Source organism: Onychomys torridus, chromosome 22, assembly GCF_903995425.1.
Source record: "Onychomys torridus chromosome 22, mOncTor1.1, whole genome shotgun sequence".
NCBI lineage: Eukaryota > Metazoa > Chordata > Mammalia > Rodentia > Cricetidae > Onychomys > Onychomys torridus.
In genome coordinates this window covers 28,762,655-28,779,239 of record NC_050464.1, presented here as the reverse complement: position 1 = coordinate 28,779,239, position 16,585 = coordinate 28,762,655, and the positions used below count along the sequence as shown (strand labels likewise).

Here is a 16,585-nt window from a genome sequence, read left to right as displayed (position 1 = left end):
GGTGTCTATTCAGAGCAGTAGAAATGTAACTAACATAGCAGGGTTAGCCGAATGTGACAGTCACGTCTATTTCCTATAATACCATCTTGTCCTAAGAGTAGCCAGACAAGCTTGGGGGAGAGAGAGATGGGGATGAGAGCTGTTGAACTCCCATGGTAGCTTCCAGCAACCTCACACCTGGCACCCACGCGAGTGTGGTGTGGTGGGAATACATGCACAGCCACAGTGACAGTGTGCTATGGAGTCAGTGGATCTGGGCAGACACTCCTAGCACATGACACCAGCAAGAAGCCCACTCTGACAACAGAACAGCTCCTCTCTGGGATAGAGAAGAGCTCTCTGAAACCCAAAACTAGCTCTCAGCATTTTCCAAGTTTGGGGTTTGTGGGGAGGAAGCCCTGGAAGGCTAAAGGCCCTTGCTCAGTGAGGGCTAACACTGAAGGGAAAAGAATGAAGATCCTCTGCTGGGATTCTGAGAAAAGCCTTGCTTACCATAGGATGTATTAAACACTGTTACAGAAGCTGAGAGTCCCAGAGCTGGGAGACCTTGGACCATCTGGTCTACCTGCAGTTCATACTTCTTCCCGCAGGCTGTCACTGCGCATGGGAACTTAGTGAATGTCCCTCCCTAACCTTCCCTAGATGCCCTTGTCTGATCCCTGCTCTCATGACCCCCACTGGCATTTCTGGGAGGCAGGCGTATAGGGCATCTGTCCCTTTCCTTTATGTGACTACCCATGAACCATGAGGGAATGTGTATGAGGCAGAATTTGATGCTTTTAGGGGTACAGGGATTGAGCCTGCCAGGAGAGTACCTGGACACATGCTAAGGAGTTCCCCTAGCAGATGGCATGCTGAGGAGGTAGAAGCAGGCACACCTGGTTCGGGTGTAGGGGTAGGCGTTCCAGGACTCCTCCACCACCCGCAAAGCTGCCTTGGGCAAGATGGAGCGGAACCAGCCAGGGATGTGCATGCCCACATGATACACCTTGTGGGTATACTGCCCAGAGCCACCAGGACCATCTGTGTAGGGCCGATTCTCCAGGATCTCCACGCCACTGCCTTGTCCATGGGTCTCATTGCGACTTTTCTTCTACAGGGGAAAAACATGTTGATGTGTGGTCAACGTAGAGAAGAGGCTCAGAGGACTGAGAACAGGAAAGGTCTGTGGCCTTGGGGCTGGCTCTTTCTGTGTCATTTCAGGACACCCCAGCCTCCTAAATCTACACTGTGGCTCTATGAGCCTCAAGCCTCCTGATGGAAGTGAACAGAGTCCTGGGTTTCCTCTTTAAGGCCAAGTATTGAAAGCACAAAGCATCTATTTTGACTCCTATCTATCCTCGGACTGAGCATTCCCAAGATGCCCACTTCCCCCTTTCCTCTTCTTCCCCCTTCCTGTCTTTGATACAGGGTCTCTGGCTGACCTGAACTTCCTATGTAGACCAGGCTGGCCTTAAACTTGAACTCACTTGATCTGCCTTACTCTCCCTCCTGAGTGCTGGGGTTAAAGGTGAGCACTACCACATCTGGTCTCTTTTTTTTCTTTTTTGAGACAAGGTCACTGTATAGCCCAGGATGGTCCTGATTTGCATGCCCCTCCCCCATTCAGCCTCCTACTGGATCACAAGTCTGTCCCTCACACCAGTGTTGAATGCTTCCTTTCCTGCTTCTGCTCAGTTTTGTACTGTTTGTTCCAGCCACAATAATTAGGCAATAAAAAGAAATAATAAGAGGCATCCAAACTGGAAACGAAAAAGTAAATCACTTTAGTTTGTTGAGGACATAATCTTTATATAGAAAACTCTAGAGAATTCTCCTTAAATCTCTTAGGCTTAATTAAATGAATTCAGCAAAGCTTCAGAACACAAAATCAACACAGTAAGCTGAAGAACACAGAAAGGAGACTGGTTTCATTTACAACAGCGTTTGCAAGAACAAACGAGAATGCGTTTAAACAGAGAGGTGAACACCTGTACATCGAAGAGCAAAAGAAACTAAAGACCTGCACAACTAGACAATGTCCTCTCTTCATAGGTTAGAAGACAATGCTGTCAGGACAGCAATCATCCCCAAAGAAGCCCGCAGGACCTGTGATCACCTGGGGTTTGTTGTTGTTGTTGTTGTTGTTTTTTGTAGGAACAGCAAATGGATGCTACAATTCATATGTTACTGCCAGAGACCCCAGACATCTGAAAACAACAACAAAGCAAGCCTCATACCTCCCTCTATCACATAAAGCCTTGTACTTGAATGCCGCATTACTCACAACAGCTAGAAGGTGGAAACCATCCCTCTGACCACCAGTGGGTAAGAGTTCATGATGTGCAAGCATGAGGACCTGAATTCAGAAGCCCGGAAGCCATGGAAAGCCATGTGTGGCTGCATGACTGTAACCCCAGCATTGTGGAGGGCTTGCTGGCTGCCCCTAATGAGAGACCCCATCTCAAAATAACAGGGGGAGGAAAAATAGGTAACAATGCCCTCTGCCTCTGCACGTGAAGAAACTGTTCGCTCAGGACTTCCGCAGGCCTTGGGACACACAGGTTTGCTGGGGGCTAAGAACACTCTGTTTCCAGACCTGGCACTGCCCACAAGGGTATATTCATTTTCTGTGGGCCCACCACAGTGGTGCTTATGACCCATGTACTTTCTATATGTGCACATTCTTGAATTAAAAACAAAGAATGATGGTTGTTGTGCTTGCCTTAAATGGAACATATACAGCACCCCATCCAAGGCTCAAGGAACATTGTGGAATTGGGGACAGAAAGAATGTAGAAGCCCAAAGACAGAGAGGTGTGTTGCAAAAAGCTGTCTTCTGGACACAACAATGTCACTGTGTTCATGAACTCATCACAGCCATAGTTACTACACCAAGTTGTACAAGGCTGGCAGAGGCCTCAGGGGGCCTCAGCAGTTAATGGTGGCTTGGGAGGGGCTGCTAGCTGCCACTTCCTTCAGTGGGATAGCCATTGATAAGCTGCCCATGCCCCAGAAAGTAATTTCCCACCCATGCTCATGCAAGCATCCCTGATTAAACTCACTGGGCCACGTGCACACAAAAAGACATGGAGGGAGGCGGGGCCTTGTTGGGATTCAGTGGGATGCAGCAGAGATGAGACAGTGTAATAGCAAGGGGTGGGTGAAGACAACGAAATTCCTTATGCGCATATATAAAACTGTCAAAAGATTAAAATTGAAACAGCAAAGAGCAGCTGGGCATGGTGCTCACGCCTGTCATTCTAGCAGAAGCAGGGAGATGATGAATTCCAGGTTAGCCTGGGCTATTCCAAAAACAAACAAACAAACAAACAAATGTATCTCTCTGAAAACACCCACCACCAAAACCAAAAAGCAAAGAGAGTTCCAGCAAGACTGCTCAGTGGACAGAGCGCCTGCCACCAAGCCTGGCCACTTGAGTTCAGTCCCTAGGAACCACATGGTAGAGGAGAAGACTGACTCCTGGAAATTGTCCTCTAACCACCATACACATGCCATGGGATACATGCCTCCCTGCCCCGCCCCCAAAAGGAAAAGACTTTTTTTTTTTTTTTTTTTTTTTTGAGAGAGAGAGAGAGAGAGAGAGAGAGAGAGAGAGAGGATCTCTCTGTGTAGTCCTGGCTCATTATGTAGACCAGGCTGGCCTTGAACTCACAGAGATCTGCCTGCCTCTGCTTCCCAAGTGCTGGGATTAAAGACATGTGCCACATGCCTGGCCCAAATAAATGTAATTTTTAAAAAAGTGAAGAGAAACCCAGAAATATGCAAGTCAATGAGAAGTCGCACTGCAAGGAAAAGCTTTAATGTCACAAAAAGCTTCGGCCTGAGGACAGCTGGTCCCTGTCTGCCTCCAGAAGACAGGGAAGTCTAGCTTGTAAGTAGGGTATGGTCTGCAAGGCTCCAGAGTCCAGAGAGCTCTCGGGTGTTTCTGAGAAAGGACTGAGGGTATAGACTTGGAGGCCCCGGGAAGAGAGAGGTTGATGCTCTGGCTTAGTTACTGATGCTGTCACATGGTGGTAAGGACATGGAACAGAGAAGAGCTGGGCCTGATCTAGACCAGTAAGGCATCAGACAGGGCCACTCACGGATCACACTGGGGCTGCGATGTACATGATGTGGGCAAGGGAGGGGCCGACGGGAGGAGGAGCCCCAGAGGGAATGTCAAGCCTGAGCAGGCACCTATCTCAGTCTGTACCTCACATACAGAATGGGGCACCCCACATCCATAAGTGAGGAAACTGAGTCACAGGGCACCGGCTGCAGCTCACTCAAGGTGACAGCTGATCCCCAGACTCCAGGCACTTGATACAGTGTGGAGACAGAGAGGAAGAAGCTGCAGATCGCTTAAATCTCAGGAACCACACAAGCCATCCCCTCCTATTGGGTGGGCCTGTAAGAGTGAGGGCATCCATGCCTGAAGCGGTGCTGGCAGATGCCATGTGTACACAGGAATACATGTGCATGTACAGTGGTCTCCTCCAGGATGCCATCTGAGTGTTCTCTTCAGAACCCATCGAGACTATGTAAGTCCTGCTTTGGGCTATCACTCCTCTCAGTATCCCAGCTACTGGGCATGACTCAGTCTCCCAGGTGAGCAATGCTGCGTCACAGCTACTTTTAAGTGTTACTGTCTACTCTGCTGCAGAGGCCCACAGCAGGGTCTGGGCTGAGGCCAGGCACAGGCTGCCTGCAGAGACACCTAGTGATGCTGGTGGATTGTGTGTCCTGAAATCAACATATGACTAGAGAGACTGAAAGGGCTGTGGCCCATTCCTGGGCGTAAGCACTGAGGCTGCTGGTCAGGATGTCTATGTCCATGTGACTTTTCTGTACACATGTGTAAGACAAGCATGTATTTGTGTGAGCCAAGAGCCTATGGATTCGGGACTCTGTGAGACATGACAACAGGACAATGTTCTTAGAGCTGCTTGTGGAGGATGTGGTCTTACACCTGTACTCTCAGCACTGGGAAGCCAAGCCAAGAGGAGTGCTGTGTGTGAGGTCAGTTTGGACTGTGTGCATGGGAAGGAGAGACAGACAAAGGCTTACAGGGAAGACATTTGTCATGGATGGAGAAACTGAGGAACAGGAGTCAAGTGTAAGCCCACTCAGTTAGAATGACAGAGAGGCAGAGGAGGCAGCAGGGGTTTTGGCAGGGGTCCCAGCATCACACAGGGCCACAAACGCCTTAATGGACACAACTCTCTCACTGCTGCTGTTGACAGCTTATTGGAAACACATTCCCTGATATAAAAGCTAAAATTATCCAAAGAAAATGCAGGAATAAGTTTTATGACCTTGGGTTAGACGATGGTTTATAATATGACACTAAAACTGCAAAGATTATTTAAAAGGCAGATGGGGGCTTGGTCTGATCTTAGGTGGGACCAGTATTTATTCATGGCAAAGGGCACCTTGTCACTCATGTGTGCAGATGGCCATAATGCCTACAGGGAAGATGGATGTGGTCCCTTATAGAGGCAGAAATGGGTGGAAATGACTTCCATAGTCCATAAGGGAAGCTAGAAGTGTAATCCTTCAGCAGGAAACTAGCAAAAACATAAATCACAAGAGACAGATAAACTGGATTTAATGAAAATTAATAATGTGTGTTCTATAGAAAGAAAGTTAAAAGCGCTTGTATAATAAAAGAGAAAACTTGCCAATAATATCTGATGCCAGGGATTTGTATTCAAAACATAAAGAGAATGCCTACAACTCAAAACCAGACAAGAACACATTCACAAATGGTCCAAAGACTTGAACAGTCACGTCTCCACGGAAGACACACAAACAGCCAGTGAGTATCTGAAGGATGCTTAACAATGTAAACAGTCAGGAAACCCAAACCCAAACCAGCCAGATGGCACTAAGCCGAATGCAGAAAGTGGAGCCCTCACACATAGCTGGTGGGGTGGACACAGTGTGGCGGTTCCTCATACACTCACAGAGTGAACCAGCATGTCTACAGGCAGGCACATGGTCAAAACAAAGGAAAACCTATCTACTCACAGACTCCTGGAGGATACTTATATACAATCACCAAAAGGCAAAGATAGTTCAGATGTGCATCAGCAGATGGGAAAACAAAGCTGGTCCATTCGTCCGGTGGCTGGTAGTGGCTTAAAGGCAGATGAGCCCCGAAGACACGGTGAGTGACAGAAGTCAGGCACAAAAGGTTGCAAATCAGAGGATTCCATTCATGGAACTGTCCTGAAGAGGCAAGCCCCAGAATCCCAAAGCCAACTGTTGGCTGCCAAGGGATGGAGTCAGGACAATGGTGTGTTCTAGAGGTAACAATGTCCTACACTAAAGTAAAACTAGCCATTTCTTAACACACTCAAAACAGGAAAATATATTGACCCTCTGTGGTAGTCAGTTTTAGCAGTGACCTTGACACAAATCTAGACCCACCCTGGGAAGAAAGCCTCAGTGAGGATTTATTGAGAGCAAGTTGGCTTGTGGGCATGTCTGTGGGAACTGTCTTGATTGACATTAATCAATGTGAAAAGACTCAGCCCACTGTGGGTGGCATCATTCCTTAGGTTTGGGTCTGGACTGTGCATGAAGACATAAAGTTATATGCATGTATTCTTTTCTCTGCTTTTGGCTGTGGATGAGATGTGAGGATGTGTTTTGAGCTCTTGTAGCCTTGACTTCCTAATACCATGGACTGTACCCTGGAACTGTGAGCTAAAGTGCTGTTAGATGTCCTTCTGTACACTTTGAATATATGCTATATATGCTGTTCTGACTGGTTAGAAATAAAGCTGTTTTTGCCTATGGTAGGAAATCCAAATAGAGATACAGAGAGGAGGGTGGAGTGAGGGAGACGCCAGTGGCCGCCCAAGGAGTAGCAAGATGCCAGCAGACAGGTAATGCCAGGGCCACAAGGCAACTTATAGATGAATAGAAATGGGTTAAATTATAAGTGCTAGCTAGCAAGAAGCTTGAGCCATAGGCCATCCAGTTTGTAATTAATATAAGCCTCTGTGTGTTTACTTGGGTCTGAGTGGCTGTGGGACCGGGCAGGACACAGGAAAACTTCCAATCACACTAAAGTAAACCCTTCCTCCACTAAGTTGCTTGTTGTCATGATATTTAATCACAGCAAAAGAAAAAAGACTAGGACACCTGCAAACATATAGACAGTATTTATATACAACACCCAGAAGGTGGTTTCTGTACAAGTCTGTGAACATGCTAACCACCATTGACCTGACCCCTTCAGATGGCGAACCCTATGGTGTGGAACTTACAAAGCGGTTCTAAAAACAAACCAACCCTGGTCTTGCCTCTTACATTCACTAAGGTGAAGAGGAGCAAATGAGGAGAGTGGGAGGGCTGGGTGACCCTGACACAGACGGCACCTAGGTCATCTCTACATGTCCTTCCCAGTGTCTGAAAGGCCCATTTCCTGACTGTGTGTGAGGGGTTTCCATGGTGATGTGATGGTATTGCTAAGGCCATCCTTGGTCAGCTTCCCAAGCAGCATGTATGTTCATGTGCACACATGCTCAGGACCTGACCCAAATGCTCACACCGATAGTCACATACATGTGCACTCATGAGTGTGCTCCTTCCACACATACTTTATCACCTCACCACCCCAGAGTTTGACTTCTGTAGGACACAGTGTTGTGTCCAGCTCCAGGGCCCAAAGTGACTAAAGTCTTCTTCAGAAAGAAGGAATATCCTGGTGTGGTAGTGCTCGGTTTTAATCCCAGCACTTGGGAGGCAGAGGCAGATCTCTGTGAGTTCCAGGCCAGCCAAGACTACATAGTGAGATTATGTCTAGGAAGGAAGGAGGGAGGGAGGGAGGGAGGGAGGGAGGGAGGGAGGGAGGGAAGAAAGGAAGAAAGGAAGGAAGGAAGGAAGGAAGGAAGGAAGGAAGGAAGGAAGGAAGAAGGAAGGACAGACTGATCTTGGATTGTGGACTAGATATGAAGCAAGCAGATATACTGGAGCAGACAACTTGGCTTTCACCTCTTACAGCAGCTCTGTACCTGCACGCGACTGTGCTGACTACACGCCCATCACCCTTTAGTTCCCATGCTCTGGAGCACAGGACAGTACAACAGTGATCTATATTATAGATGGTAAGGTGGAGGCTAAGAGAGGAGGTGATTGAGGGTGGAGGAAATCCAAGAGTCCATTTCTGCTGAGGCCACTTAGTGTGTGGTTCATTATACAGCACCAGGAGGCTAATACACTTGCCTGCTGGGAAGCTTGGTGAGGAGATGGGCCAGCCACAGGGGTTGGGGCACCTTCAGGGGTTTCTCAGAGTAGAGACAGGGTACCAAGGGTCAGGAAAAACAGCAGGGGCAGGGAAGGCTCTTCCATATAGACTCACACGGCACTTACCCTGTTCATTCAAGCACCCGTAGGCCTGAGCCACCTCCAAGCTGCCCGCCAGAACAGCCAGCATGCCATCCTCCTCACAGGCTCTAGGGACACCATCCCACCTTCTAGCCTCTGTGGTACGTGGCTGCCTCTCTCATCTTCTCCTGCTTGCCTCCTCCCTGAGTGACTGTGTCCCTTCCTCTTCTCATAGGGACCAACAGTCAGTCAACCTGGGGTAGGTCCTAAATCCAAGATGATCTTATCTCAAAAGTTGTAACTGATTATACACACACTGACCCAAGTCTAGATGAGGTCATACTCTTGAGGCTGTGCGTGAATATGAACTGGGGCCAGGCACCACTCAACTAGCTAGGTAGTTATCTTGATGACCTCCTGAGGTTAGCCTTCAGCCTGTCTGTCAGAGAAACAACACTGACTGTTGATCCCTCACCTCCTGGAATGCTCCTTGTGTCTCCTGCACAGCCCCACAGGCCTTTCCCCAGGGGCGATGACTCCATGGGCAGGTCACACCATCCTGGACTTACCACCTACAGTTTGCCCTCAAGTTGTATGAGTATTTGAGTCCCGGAGGTGGAGTGTGAGTGTGTAAGGGACACGTGGGTGAGGGCCTCCTGCTCCAATCCCTGAAGCCAGGACTTCAGAGAAGGAAGAGATGTGGCAGACGAGGAGACCTCAATGCTCCAAGTGCAGAGAGGCAGCCAGCCGCACCTCCAGAGAAGGATTCGCTTCCTGGGGCCAGCTGTTCTCCCCTGGACAAGCCCTCTGACATCTCTGGGCTGCCTCCCTTGTGAAGAGGAAGACCATTGTCAGTTCTGCAGGTCATCGTGGGGACTAGAGCAGGTGATGCACTTCAGGTGCAGGGCACGCTGGCTGCTTCTATTACCAGCTTAGGGCTACGGATGGTCGCAGTCGCCCGGGGGATGGAGATGGAGACTTAAGGGCATCAAGAGCTGGTGTCTAGGCGGCAGCAACCCCACATAGCATTAGGGTACCTCCATCAGTAGACATTAAACAAAGGCTGGGCAAACGAATCAATAATCAATGGGATCTAGTCCTCACAATCACCAGGCACTCTGGAGGTGGTGTTCCCCAGTTAAGCCAGTCCTCATAGTATGAAGGGAGCAACATGCCCTCGTGTAGCTGTGGCTTAGCCATACAGGCTCTCCTCAGCTTCCCTATGCTTTGCCCACGCAGGAAGCCACTCCTACATGCCTGCCCATGGCCATTCCTAAACAGTGTGTAGAGCTGCCCACCCTTGGAGCCTTGGGGTTGAAAAACAGCCCCATGGACCCACAGAAGGCAGGCTGCAAAATGAGAAACCCCTCCCCAGCAGCTGCTCTCAGAGCTGTCCAGGGTACTGACCAAGTCCATCAGCACCAACCCCCTCCAGCCAGTAAGGTCTTGCTTAGCACCCTGTAAAGGACATCATGAATAGTGCAGATACAGAATTTGCTCAGGCAGGAGAATAGCTCTGACTCATCAGCTTGGTCTTTTCCACAACTTGTTCCAGCTGCTGCCAGACGAGCCTCCTTACTATTCAATCAGCTGTCTCCAAAGGCCCTGCATGGAACATGCTGCCTCCTATGGCATTTACCTGGGGTGTACCTAGACCTGTCCCCCATTTCTCAGCCCGTATCACTCCTGCCTAGTTTTCCTTTGGTGCGTGTTCACACAGGTGGGGACAACACGCCGTGTGACTGTGGCATGACTGACACACAGGGAGCTGTGCACACATGCAGGTACATCCTATGACTGCGACATATGTTCACTCTGCAGTGGCATGGGTCCCCAGGAATGCTGGGTTCTGAGACATAGAAGACAAAGCCCATGGCAGGAGCAGAGAGGCAGACGGGGGCAGGAGCTGGGAAAGAGGCACCCATAGGTCCTGTAGCTGCAGAGAATGCTGGGTATAGAAATGATCTATTGGTCACATGAGATGAGCAGGGCCTCCAGTGACAGAAATCTGGCTGTAAGTGTCTCAGAGACAGGAAGGACGCAGCACCCAGGTTCCTGCAGCCACATCTGCATTGCTGATGAGCTGGCCTCTTGCTGAACTACATACTCTGCCCTCAGGCCTGTTGGCCACAGCTCACACCACTTCCAGCTAGGAGCATCTGGGAGAAGGATGCAGGATAAGGGGTGGGCAAAGCAGGCCTCCTCAGGTGCCTCCCTCCTGTTCTGGATGAGTCGGACTCCCTGTCTCCCCAACTGTCTCCTGTACTGCATGCCATGGACTCCCTCATCTCTGGGGCTGGGAGTGGATTCCTCCTGACCCCACCAGACGCCCAAAGCCTTCTAGAACAGGCAGGCCCCCTGAGAGCTAGAGGAACTAAGTTCCAAACTTGGCTCAATTTTCCCATCTGCAAACAGAAAAGTTATTTTTGAGAGTCCTTCCATGGCAATACCATTTAAGAAACTAGCTTATATAAGAATTTGAGGGGCCAGGCATGGTGGTGCACGCCTTTAATCCCAGCACTCAGGAAGCAGAGGCAGGTGGATCTCTGAGTTTGAGGCCAGCCTGGGCTACAGAGCAGGTTCCAGGACAGCCAGGGCTACACAGAGAAACCTTGTCTCAAAAAACACAAAACAAAACAACAGCAACAATAACAAAAACCAAAAATAAACAGTGAGACCCAGGGAGGCTTGTTGTTCATCTGGGACAGTCCACATTTCCTCCTATAGAGCAAGATTCTTACCTGTGCTATCGTCTGGAAACAGATCACATCTCAACCTCTAGACAAGCTGCATGTACCGGCTCTGGGGTGCCTGCTGTCAAGACGGAACTATGGTATTTCAGCTTAAAACAGGTGGCATTGCCTTTGCCCCTCAGAGACTCAACTCTCCCTGCCTTTCTGCCATGGTGGGGCATGAGGAAAGGCTGGAAGACAACCTTAGTTATTTGGGGTCCTCTCACAGGGAACCCGGTTTGAAAGGGGTTACACTGGCCATGAAAGCATACAGAGAGGTACGCCACACCTCTGTGGGCCTCTCAGCTGATGGGGCTGGAGTGAGGCTGTGCAGGTTATATAGACACACGCATCTACACACACATGCACACACACACACACACCCACACACACACCCCTACACACACATGTGCGCACACACACACATCTATACACACACACACACGCGCGCATCTACACACACACACGCATCCACACACATGCATCTATACACACTCATGCGCATCTACACACACATGCACACACACACACACACGCATCTATACACACACACGTGTGTGCGCACACACACACGCGCATCTACACACACATGCACGCACACACATCTATACACACGTTAGCATACACAAACATACACACGTTACCATACACACACGCATCTATACACACACACACACATATATATATACACACGTTAGCATACACACACACACACACACACACACACACACACACATATACACATACATACACACATCTATGCTAACCATGCTCCTCAGCCTCCCTCTGGACATGATAGCTAGCACTTGGCCCAGAAACACCTCCCCTGACAACATCTGGCTCGTTCACTTGCTCACTGGAAGAGACATAGGAAGGGACACCGGAAGCTCACGGCAGCAGAGGAGGGCACTTGTGAGGGGTAGACATGCATGACCTACAAGGTAGGGACGCTCCTCTTAACTAGAGTCTCAGGTAGCAAGTCAACGGTCACCAGAAGACATTGCACAAACTGGCCCAATGGACTGTGTAGTCTGAATTCAGATCTGAGTACCACACAGAGGATGTGGGTCACTTCACAGTTAAATTGACTGGAAGCATCAGGGCTGATGCTGGGAAATGAGGTGTCTGGAGGGGCTGAGGAACAATGACTCCATGACTGCGGCGGCACTCCAGTGGCTGAGGTCATGCTGCTGGACCCTGAATGTCCAACCCAGAAGCCAGCGGGGCCGTGCCTCCAAGGCTGTGGATTGCTGCTAGAAAGGGAACCAAGAGGCTGCAGGACCAACGGCAGCATCGGCAGAGGAGTCTGGTCCTTGAACAGACTGAGTTATTTCCAGAGTGCTCAGAGCTGGGGCCTGATTTAAGCTCTTCCTCTCCCCACTCTCTAGAAATAATTAAGGGGTAAGTGGTTCAAGAGGGAATTGAGTAGCGCTTCTGAAGCAGCTCAGCGCAAACAGCCCCTAGAGAGGCTGGGGGCACTTCCTGCTCTCTTCCCAGCAGAGCACTCCTGTGCGAGCTGGCTAAACTCTAGCGGCTTCACGCTCCTCTGAGACAGGTCCTGAGCCTCTGGGCCGAAGGTGCAGCCCATCAGAAACCAGCTGGGAAAAGCCAGGCATGGTGGTGCACGCCTTTAATCCCAGCACTCAGGAGGCAGGGGCAGGCGGATCTCTGTGAGTTCAAGGCCAGCCTGGGCTACAAGGAGAGTTCTAGGTCTGTTCTAGGTCTGCCCTATCTTGAAAAGTAAAAACAAACAACCTAGGTAGGAGGCAGAAACCCTGCAGGCCGTGGCCTGCCCTCAGCCTTCCATACTGGGCCCTTGGCATGGAGGAAAATCTCCAGGGTCGGTGAGGGAGAAGGGTAGCCGTAAAGCCGGGATGGGAAGCTCTGCAAGGACTCTGTCAGTACCCAGCAGTGGGCAGTGGGCAGGTCTGACATCTGGGCTGGAAGTATGTGGAATGAACAGTAGGGCGGGGGTCTGTGCTCTCAGCTGACCTGGCACTGAGGAGAGAGTCCAGGAGTGGTTCCTAGATTGGATAGGACTAAACCGGTGATATACCCCATTCTCCTGTCAGACTCGGGGAGCCAGGCCCCAGGCCCTGTGCTCCTACACAACTTATTAGACGCGCCTGCCTCACATGACCTTGTCTTAAATGAGGGGTCTCCTCAGATTCCTACAATGAAGCTCCACCTCCCAGTGTGATAATCTCTGGAGGCTGTGCATCTGGAACTAGTTTATATGAGGCTATAAGAGCGGGATTAACATGCTTATCAGTAGAAGACTACTGTCACATGCCCACTGCATGTGAGGACATGTGAAACTCAGGAAGATGATCCTCACCGGAAACCCACCCTGCCCACCCTTGATCTGGGCAGCGGCCTCCAAAGCAGCAAGGAAGAGTCCCTGATGGTTAGGCCAAAGGACAGGATACATTGTGACAGCAGCCTGGGCTGAGACCTGAAATAACAGCTGGGCAAGGTGATGGTTGGTAATGCAAAGAGTATGTCCTATGTAATATCCTGTGGGTGGCGGGAGTACAGGGATGGCAAGATAATCTGATCCTACGAGAACCCAGCGTGCCAAGCCGCAGTACGCCACAGACACTAGCAGCAGTCCGTGTCCCTGGGCAGTACCCAGTAGTGCAGGCTGGGGTCCATCCAACTTAACCTGGTCCAGCCGTCTCCCCGGACTCACCTGTATCATGTATAGCTGGGCGATGCGGTATTCCTCCACGGTCATTGGCAGGGGAATTCGGTATTCCTTTATGATCATCTTGGAGTCCACGCCTTCCCGGCGGCAGGGAACTGCGTGCTTGTGGGGACTTCCTAGGCAAGATTCCTTAAATAACCATGACAGAATTCACTGAGGACCCTTGAGAGACAGAGAGAGACACAGAGGACAGGAGAGTCAGTTTCTGCAAAGTCTGTTGGATGTGCTAACAGGGAAGCCGAGGTCCAGACCTGAGGCTAGAATTCTCCTCTCAACCTTATCAAGGCAGCAGTGACCTGGAGCAAATTCCTAGCTTCTCTGGCCTGCCTTTCCCTGTTTGCTAAGCAATACTCAAGGGCCACTGGAAGGACCAAGTAAGAGGCTGTGTGAACCCTTCCATCAACAGTCTCCGGGAAATAAAGGGTCAGCCTGTTCCCTGGCCAAGCATCGTTGGTTGTCTGAGAGGCTCACTGCTCTGAAATAGGGGCTGAGCGCAGGTTTCACAGGCGAGGATGGTGGGACAGGATCACACTTAGGGATGGCAGTCAGGTTTCATGGTGACCAGGGCTGGTTAAGTAGGAGAGTAGCTCAGGTACCAATCTGTCCATAAACATCACCATGCCTCTACAGTACACGTGGGTCTCCAGTGGCTGAGAAGCCCGCAGATAAGCCAACAGGCTAGAAAGAAACCTTTCACAACACACGAGGGGCCTGGAGAAGGGCCAGAGCTGGTCTGTATCAGTCTCGAATGACTTGTTCGCAGAAGGCAGGACCATTAATGCAAAGCTCACGGGACCACCAACTCAAGTTCCCACATTCATTAAGATCCTTTCAACCTATCAGAGTCCGTCTCTTTACATAACCTATGAAGCTGAACCCACATCTGCTGGCCAGAGAGAAGACAGGCCTGGAGACACAGGTGATCTCAGACCTGTGGGGTTCTCAAAACCAGGGTGCTCCCTCGTGGCACTAGGGTTATACAATGACCCTGAGCAAGTCTTTTCATTTCAATCATAGAACTCAGACACGCTCTCTAGACAGCAGGCAGCTGGAGCTGACTACCCTTTCTGGCTCTTAACTAGTCACTTACACAGCAGACCACCTGTTCTTCTGGCGTCTTGGCCCACCAGGCAAGACTGCAGGCTTCCAGTCTAGTGTTAAAGCAGGATTTGCAGGCTAGACAAAGAATACTTCTTCAAGGTCTTAGCCCCTCAAAGATGTCCAGGGATGAAATCTTAGAGCCTGGCCAGCCTGCAGACACCACACTGGTCTTTTGGTTTTCAGGGGCTCTGGGAGGACACATCTAGAACAAGTCATAATGATACTCCAAAGAGAAGCTACCAGGTGAGCTGTAACCATGTAGACAGTGTCCCTCTTCCACATGTAACCCCAGGACAGAGACACTAAGGTAGGTGGAGCTGGGCTGTGAGTGAAACTTAGTCATAAGAGCATTCCGAGGACTGTCAATGAAGGCCAAGACTGCAACTCCACTCAGGCTGTGTCAAGTACAGGGACTGTACTCTGCTTGCAAGAAACTACGGAGGCAAGCAGGTAAACAGGCAGAGACTCAGACAACAGGAAGGGACAAACAGCCCAGTGCTGTCACCACCAAGTGCACAGTGACCAACAGCAAGAGAGAGGACTCAGTTCCGAGTGACAGCGTGACTGGAGACCAGTCTGTCATGCCCTGTGGAATCTAACCGCAAACCTTCACATGGTTTGCCGAGATGGGAGGCCCCTAGGACAAGCCGCTGTGAGGGAGGGAGGAAAGGACCGCAGAAACGTAGTGTACGTGCTGCTTAAGTGAGCACATGAGACCCGGTGAGACACTCTTCAACAATGAAGAGACGGAAAGGAAGCGAGCTGAGCTCAGGGGAACGGGAAAGAAAAGATACGGCTCACGTTTTAAAAAGGCACATGAATTCACGGCTGAACAGGCAAAACTTAACACGAACAGCTAGAGATGTTGCGAGTGGATTCGAGGAACTCGTACACATGTAAACCGGGGACTAATAAGACAAAAGGCAGCTGTGTGAACAGCAGACGCTAACACACATTCACTGGAGTGCCCCTGAGCAGAACAGGACCTAAGTACCGGAACAGGCCACAGAGAACTTTCTTCTTAAACAATTCCATTGCCATGTGTATTGCGGTGTGCACATGTGGAGCCCGAGGTCTTCCTCTATTACCTTCCATCTTACATTTTGAGACAGTGTATCTCATGGAACCCGGAGCTCACTATCAGAATCTTGTCTCTAGCCCCTTCCCCAGCACTAAAATACAGGTGCATGCAGTTACAACTGGCTTTTAGGTTGGGACTGGAGAATCCGAACTCAGGTCCTCATGCCTGCACAGCACTTTACCCACTGAGTCTTCTCTGTAGCTCTCCAAATTTTCTTTAATGTAACAAGATAATAAATAAATTAAATTAAGGCCTAACCCTACAGATTAGATCATATTCTATGTTCTAGGAAAAAAAATAATAGCAAGATACATTCTGAAGAACTCACTGACTTTAAAGGATAGAGAAAAATAAGTGTAAGTAGCAGGTAGAGAGAGACGGGCTGGGGAGAATCAACTTCATAACAAGACAATTTTAGAAGTCTCTGCAGTAACATCTGTAGAGCGCAAGGAGGCAGAACTTAGGAACCAGAATGTTACACCCAGCTAAACAGCCAATAAGGTGTGATCAGTAAATACTCTGAAATATAAATTTAGAGGCTTAGACATGGATAACATCGTCTTTAAAAATATTATCTGGTATTAAAACCCAACAAGCCAAATGATAAATCATGGTAAATTTATCCATGCAAAATCATCTCTCCCC

At 49.7% G+C, this 16,585-nt stretch overlaps 1 protein-coding gene across 8 annotated transcripts in view; it reads right to left on the bottom strand.

Moving 5' to 3' along the window:
- The window catches only part of Pitpnm2 (phosphatidylinositol transfer protein membrane associated 2), a 132,127-nt gene that overhangs the window by 25,005 nt on the left and 90,537 nt on the right, over nucleotides 1-16,585 (bottom strand). For all 8 annotated transcript variants that reach the window (XM_036171729.1, XM_036171734.1, XM_036171733.1 and 5 more), the window contains 2 exons: nucleotides 13,744-13,920; nucleotides 879-1,093 (listed from right to left, as the gene is read on the bottom strand). In XM_036171729.1, coding sequence (XP_036027622.1) covers nucleotides 879-1,093; nucleotides 13,744-13,821 — 293 coding nt within the window. In that variant the 5' untranslated portion in view covers nucleotides 13,822-13,920. The remainder of the gene's footprint in view (nucleotides 1-878; nucleotides 1,094-13,743; nucleotides 13,921-16,585) is intronic.